This window comes from Spinacia oleracea, chromosome 5, assembly GCF_020520425.1.
Source record: "Spinacia oleracea cultivar Varoflay chromosome 5, BTI_SOV_V1, whole genome shotgun sequence".
NCBI classification, from domain to species: Eukaryota; Viridiplantae; Streptophyta; class Magnoliopsida; order Caryophyllales; family Amaranthaceae; genus Spinacia; species Spinacia oleracea.
In genome coordinates, this window is record NC_079491.1 from 107,763,871 (window position 1) to 107,771,931 (window position 8,061).

Consider the following 8,061-nt stretch of genomic DNA (forward strand, 5'->3'; position numbering starts at 1 on the left):
CAAGTTGTTTGGATTTGGATACAATTTACCAATGGCTTTTAGCCTCAAGGTCTAAACTACCTAGGCCCATTACATGTTTTTTAAAAGGCTAAGGTCGCTATGTAACACAAGAGATATCATGAAATGTAGGGGACCAGGAGCCAAAGGTTTGTAGGTTGTCAAAAACTGACCCGGTTTAATAGATTTAAGATAAAAATTGAAGTGACCCGAAAAACATTCACACATTCATAAGCACAATGACCCCACACAATTATATTATCCGATAATATCCGAACCGTAATCGATTGATGACCCGATTTGACAGTCCTAGAGGTCCGTGGGGATGGAATGGGGAGTTCAGTGTCCATAATTCAAATAAAATATAACTCAAACCAAATCAAATTACTAATTCGGGTTAATGTGTGTTAAAAAAAATTGGAATAGTTTCACTCGAAATTTTTAAAATCAAAATTTCGGATTAAATCCAAATTGAAATTGTTTAGGCTCTTTTTTTTGTTCACCTAATTTTCAGTTATTTTCATGAAAAATAATTTCAGATAAGTTCAATTGTAACCTATGCTAACCTTAAATAACATTGACTAAATATTTACCATATTTATATAGCCTATTAGTTATCTAGTATAATCTATAATTAAAGCAAGTTTTAATAAATTCTAATAAGTTCGAATAAGATAAGTAAATAAACAAGTAAATATAATTAAGGTAAATATAACACACTCTTAAGTTCATTAGTTCAATAAAGTCAAAGTTAATGGTTGGAATTAATTTAGAAATGCGTTGAAATTCATATGTTGATCGGTGTAATCAATGTTCGATTTATATGAAAATTAGCACAATAATTCAAGATTGTTACGGTTGAGTAATGGTTAATATTTTATAAACATAAACTATAGACTATATTATACGAAATATTTATAGAAATGGAGGCATGCATGATGCATGATGCATGTTGGGAGCAAAATGATGAAGGATGTATTATTAGAGGCATCCTCTGAATACGGGTTATTGTACAGGCTATTAGGATCACTACCAGACAACAATATCTTTGGATCATTCATTAAACTTCTAAGTTCTAACTGCTTATAATGCCTCCATCATTATTGGATAAAGATTATATATTATCAAAAACATTTATTAGCTATCCTTAGCTTGCTTTCTCTTTTCTTGTCGTTCAATATAATTCTCGTAGTTGTTCTATTTTACAAGGTTTTATTTGTAAGATTATATAACGTGAAACTATACAAGGGTATTTTTTTAAAAAAAAATTAGAATTGTTAGAGTTAATTTAGTCGGAAAATTAAAGGATTATTCAAAATATTAGACCGACTAAAAATCAAATGGGCTTAAAATTTTATTAGACTTCTGGAGATGAAAAAACACACTAAACCATCTAATTTCGTTCCAAAATAAATTGACACTAGCTTATTTCATTCAAATATTACTCACCTTTTCTTTCTAGAAGTCTGGACAACATTACATTAATTCTTATCTTCATGTTTTATGCTAATTAGTTAACCGTTAATCATGATTAACAATGCAGATCAAAGGAAGTAGTATCTAGTAATTTTGTAATAGGACATTTTGTGCTAAAAACACATCTAGTATAAGTTAGGTGACTATATATCGATCTAATAATATTCCTACATTTTTTAATAATTTTACAAGAGACTTTTGACCATAGATCCAATAAGATCAAGTTCATGCAGTTGATAATTGTTGAACACATACGGTTTAAACCAGCGATAAAAACACAAATATATTTGAACACATTAGATTGAGTTTACTGTTTAACACTAGCATATATATGTTCATTTTTGTAAACATTTCGATTCAAAATTTGGATAGTGTTCAAATTTTTGAAAAGATCTTGAATTGAATATATAGGCCATCAATTGAATATTTTGATAACAATGTTGTTCCCGAATTTTGATACCTATTTTTTAAAAAAATTTAATTTTTTGAAAAGGAATTCTGATATCTACTACTCTATTCATGGGTACTTCATACTTTATACTACTCGATTCGTACAATATTGTTCATAATGGTTTAAATCAAAGAAGAAATTAGAGAACGATAATTGGAGAATTAATATTTATATGCATTAATTATATCTATGTGATCATGTACATAAAGAATGACTATACAAGTGGGAAAATAGAAGAAAAAAAATATTCATCAATTCTTTTTCATGCATCTCTTTGATTTTTGATCCTTTTTAACTTTCTTACACTCCAAAAAAATAAAGGGGGGAAACAAAAAAATTAGTTACTAGAGTCAAATTTCAATTTCAAAGAATCGTGTAAGAGATGTTTCTATGCATGAGTTAGGATGTTTAGGAGTGAAACTCTTGTGCTAATCAAACTCCTAAACACTCTTTCACTCTCTCTTTCTAGTTCTCCAATACAATCCTCCAATTCTTGCATTCCCTTTAACAATCCCATTCTCATTACTTCCTCCTCATTATTATTAGTATTACTACTATTTTTCTTCTTATTATTATTTTTTCTCAACTCTAACCAATTTTCCACTCCTCCTATCACCTTTTGAAACTCCTCAATCAACCCTTGTTCTTCCTTTCTTGCCTTCCTCCCGAGCCCAAAGCTAGCCCATGTGGGCCTTCGGCCCGAAAAGCCCGAAACCGACACGAAGACGGCCTCGGAAACGGAAGCCGTTAGCCGGTTCACGTCCCTGATCACATAACCGAGCTCGTCGTCGTAGTCGGACACCGCAACGACGGAGGGGCTGACGGGTGGTTGTTCCGGGACTGAGCCGATGGCGGTGATTAGCTTGCCAACTTCAGTAGCTATTTTCTTTTGGGCCTTGATGAATAGGCCAATCTTGGAGTCATCCTTCCTACGGAGGGCAACTTGTGCAGCGGAAACTTCCTCCTTTAGGCCCAACATTGAGGCCCGGAATATACCATACACGTCTACAAACCGGAGAAAATCTTCTAGAAGCTTCTCAACGACGTTGGTTTTGTTAGAAAGAGAGTCCTGTGTCAGGGGCAGCTGGAGGACATCGTCAAGGGAGTCTAAGACACCCTTCAAACGGGCCAACCCGTCTACAATGGAGCCCGATCCAGGCCCGGATTGGGCCCGTTCCCATGCCCGAAGCTCGTTAACCTCGTCTCGGAGCTGAGGGATCAACGGGTGGGATCGAATGCAGGGGAGGGAGGCAGACCGGACGTGGTAGCCTTTAGCAGCGGGGCGGATGTGCGGCGTGGGCGGGTTCGGAAACGAAACTGTACGACGGTATCTTCCCATAATAATGGCTTTCTTTTGAAGGGTATTGAATTTGTTCAAAGAATTGAAGGTGTTTTGTTTAGTTTTGTGTTATTTAGAAGAAAAAAAATGGAGGAAGTTTGTTTTGTGGAAATGTTTAGAGGATGGAGGGGGGTTTATAAAGGGTGGTTAAAGAAGAGAGGGAGAATTTAATTACAGAAAAGTAGGCGCGCACGAACGGGTAGAGAGAGATAGAGGGGGAAGCAAGTACAGGCTGGCAGGGGCATGTGGGTAGTCCAGGATTAGCTTAAATTTAATGAGGAGAGAGAAATCTTAGAATTAGCTTAAAATCATACTTTTATGATTTGGTGATGCACTTTACGATTAACTCATACACTCATAGTATTAACTTAGTTATTTTTTTTTATAAAAAATCGATTTTGATTTGAGCATTTGGAAAAAGTCCAATTGAATCCTATCAAATCTTAAAGTGTAATTTCCCTTAAATAAAAAAAACTTAAATCGTAAATAAACTTTGTCTTAATGGTTTTTCATATCGTGAACAATAAATGCTTCATAGTACAGAGTCATTTGGATTTAGATCGAATCGAATATTAGGATTGCATGGAAATTATTGGTTGAACCACACTACGGATTAATGAAGACGAACTTTAACAAGCTTGCTAGTAAGACTTTGTATTCTACGGTTTAACTAGCAATGCATTTTTCCCTCCATGATTGTGGTCCATTCAAAGAATCAGTTGACAACACCTAGTACAAACTTAACTCGATAGGATTTACCAGACTCAACAAGTCATCTTAATAGTAACATTTAAATTACTTGTGGTTGATAGACGACCTTTGTGTACCACATTAGGTCAGAGCCCTAATAAATATAATCACACGATCAACAAAGTCACGTGTGCATTCGTGATCTAGTGTACTTTTCATCCAATATACATTTAGAAACTCGACGTTAGGTTAAGAACATAGATATTTATAACTTCATTCCGATTTGACCTTATACTCAGTATTAACTTACAAAGAGTAAAGATGCATAGAAATTTTGTATCATTGTGCAAATAGTTATATATATATATATATATATATATATATATATATATATATATATATATATATATATATATATATATATATATATACTTACGTATATGTTAATTGCTAACTTATTATTTAGTCGAGTTGCTTCGCTCCAGTTTCAAGCATTATTATCTAGCCAATCTCGCTTGAAAGTTTCAAATAGTACCAAGATATAATGAGGATTATTTTATTGTTCATTTTATTTTTCCATTCTCCACACACTTTTAAAATCAAATTGAAAAATGAAGTGGTATCATGAGCATATATGTCATGAAAATTCTTAAAGATTTGTGATAACGCAAACCTAAAAATTATTATTGGATCACACGTCATAAGAGCATCAACAATGGGGAGGATATATGTCCTCCCTTACACTCTCTCTCCTCTAAAATAGGATCCTCTTTAATGTAGAGGTAGAAGAGAGGATCCTCCATATGGAGAGGAATGCAATATATCCTCTATATGGAGAGGATATATTGGGTTAGCTAGAGGATATATTAAGCCACATGTCATTTAATAATTGGGTAGTTTTAAACAATTTTGCATACGGTTATAATTTTAAACGATAATAAATAAAAAACGGTAACTTATTTGTAAAAAAAAAAATACCAACGATTATATATATTTTTTCTCTATAAAATGAACCTAATTTTAACCATATTTCATACATGTCATCTTTTTCATGATGAACTTGAAGCATACATATGTACCTGAAACTGATAGATGAGTTGAGTAGTAGATTTTTGCTTTGAATTATTAGTAGTAACTGCAATTTTTATTATTATTGTCACCGTTAGGGTTTATCACTGTTATTGTTTTTCATTTACCGTCACTTTTTTTAATTACGGTCAGTGTATTGCATTAGTTAATGTTAGTAGTAATGTTTTTATTCTTGTCAATGTTATGGTTTGTTTTTGTCATTGTTGGTTAATTACTGTCATTATATTGTAATATTCTTAATTATTATTAATGTTATATTAACAAGTTTATTATTTTCAAGGTTACAATTCGATTTATTTTATCAATAGTAATGGAAAAATAATTAATTAGGCTAATTTATTTTTTAAACACTTGAAATTATCATTATTCCTAAATTAAATATTTTAATAAGAAAGATAATATGTATTAGGGTATGTAAACTAAGAGAGAGGTTAGACCTGTCAAACGGGTCGGTCGGATCGGGTTATAAAAAATTATTTTTGGGTTCGGGTTAGATCGGGTCGGTCACTTTCGGGTTCGAGTTTACAAATGCTTGTTTAAGACCCAGAACTTTCGGGTTCGGGTCGACCCAACGGGTTGAGAGATTTTAAAACGCGCATTATATTTTCATTAATTTAGGTGATAAATATACAAAATATGGGCACAAATTAACAAATTTTCCTACACAAGTTTATATTTAGGCAAATTCAACCATAAAATGGCGTATAATTCAAATTAAAATCATATTACACACAATAATAGTAAAAACAGCATGTTTATTATGCTTAAATTTTCTCATAATCACATTTATTACTATAAATACAACGATTTTCAATCGGTCGAGACCAAAACAGGTTCAGTCGGGTTTTGACCCATTACTTTTCAGGTTGCTCGGGTTCGGATAAAATCGGGTTACGGGTCACAAAATCTTGTTCAGGACTCAATATTTTCGGGTCGAGTTCAGGTCGGTTTTCGGGTCGGGTCGATTTTTGACAGGTCTAAGAGAGGTAAAAAGAGAGGATCCTCTTTGATGTGTGAAAAAAAATAGAAATAGGAAAAGGAAGAGGAAGGAGATATTGGGAAATAATGTGGAAGAAAGAAAATATGATGTGTCAAAAGGAGAAAAGGAGAGAGAGTAGAAGAGAGGATATATATATCCTCCCCAATAATCCTGCTCTAACCCAAGTAAGCCGTTTCTTTGCAACATGTTTGGTTGATTCATGATGATAGATGTTGACCTAAGCTGGTAACTGTATTTTTATTAGCTAAGCTAGTAGCTAACTTAATCAAATAAGAGGTATAAGAATCACCAGAGCCAGCAAATCATCTTAATTAATACGGAGTATAATTTATTACAGCATATATCTTGTTTAGATAAAGGATTTTAGGTAGTAGGAGTAAATGATCGAGTACTAATTAAGGAGTTGGATTAAATCGAATCGAATTATACAAATCAGATTAATTAGATGTACTCCCTCCGTTCTTGTTTATTAATTAATCTCTTATGGAATATTGAACAATCCATCAAAAAGACACGTTGTTTATGAATCTCTAAAGAATCTCACCCATGTGGGTAGAAGAGATAAAAAGTTAAGAAAATATGGATAGGTGGACTGTATAGTGTTGTTAAATTAGAAAATGAAGACACCACTTACATATTTATTTGGGACGAAAAAAAAATTAAAATTTTAATATAAGGGTAGAACGAGAATAATTGTTAAACAAATAAGGAAAATTTCTAAAAATGACTAATAAAAAAAAACATCAATCATAATTAGAAAAGGGGACTAATAAACAAGAACGGAGGGATTAATACTTTCCTCAAGTCTTATATGTGACCAGCCACACCATCAACTTGATGGTGTGACATGTTCACACTTATAAATAAGTCCAGCGTGTTTAAAGCATAGAAAATAAAGTAACATCAGCATAGAAAATAAAGTAACATCAATATAGACAAAGAAACTCTAACATGAAATTGTAGAAAATTCAATAAAACAAGAAAAATAACGGTGAATATAATGTATAAGTAACACCAACGTAGAAAGTCAAGTAGCAACAGTCTATACAAGAAACCTCTAACATGAAATTGAAGAAACTGCAATAACTAAAAGAAACATCAGCATAAAAAGTCAAGTAACACCAGTCTATATAAGGAACCTCGAACATGAAATTCAAGAAATTGTAGTAAACCAAGAAGATGACATCAAATAAGTAACATCCTCATAGAAATTCAAGTAACATCGGTCTATATAAGGAACGTCTAACATGAAACGGCAATAAAATAAGAAAAGTAACAACGAATACAATATATAAGTAACACCGGTATAGAAAATCAAGTAATACAAGGCTATACAGGGAACCTCAATTCAAGAAACTGTAGTAAAACAAGAAAAGTAACAGCGAATCTATTACTATATACTAAAAGAGACACCAGGAATGACACGTGTCATGTCCTAGTGCGATTTTTTCCCGCCAAAATGTTTTTTTTATTTTTTCACTTTAAAATAAATAAATTACATTACGCTTTTTTAAGAAACTAAGATAAAAATATATTTTAAATACCATAGATATGTACTGCATAATATATTATTGGAGGAAAGCTAAATCAATATTCTTTTTTCCTTTATGATATAATTTTATTTATGTATATAACTTTTTAATCTGATAAGAAATATAAAAATATTGATAAATGAACTTCTAATGTTAGTCTACTATTAATAATATAATACATGGTAACTGGTAAGTAAGAATGTTAATTAAAATATTTATACATGGTAAGTGGACTTCCCTCAAAAAAAAAAAAAAAAAAAAAAAAACATGGTAAGTAGACTAACATACAAGTTTATCAAGATTTTACTCAATTCAAAATATGTTGTATTTGACTTACTCGGTTATGCTCGGGTCTTTTCGAAAATTAGTCTTGAGTCATTCGGGTTTGGTTAACGTTGTTAGATCGTTCTACATACAAGTAAACGACTATAATTTTTAACTTTGTATAGTAATATGCAAATTTAGTTCATTTGAATATTTTTTTTAC

General features: G+C 31.9%; 1 protein-coding gene across 1 annotated transcript; it reads right to left on the reverse strand.

Moving 5' to 3' along the window:
* Positions 1-2,068: 2,068 nt before the first annotated feature.
* Positions 2,069-3,397, reverse strand: LOC110789381 (uncharacterized). Its single transcript, XM_021994040.2, has one exon. It carries the CDS (start codon positions 3,261-3,263, stop codon positions 2,313-2,315), a length of 951 nt encoding a protein of 316 aa, XP_021849732.2. The 5' UTR covers positions 3,264-3,397; the 3' UTR covers positions 2,069-2,312.
* Between the last annotated feature and the right edge of the window lie 4,664 nt (positions 3,398-8,061).

Coding starts and splice junctions, on each gene's coding strand:
- LOC110789381 (XM_021994040.2), bottom strand. CDS start 3,263: ATGGGAAGATACCGTCGTACAGTTTCGTTTCCGAACCCGCCCACGCCG.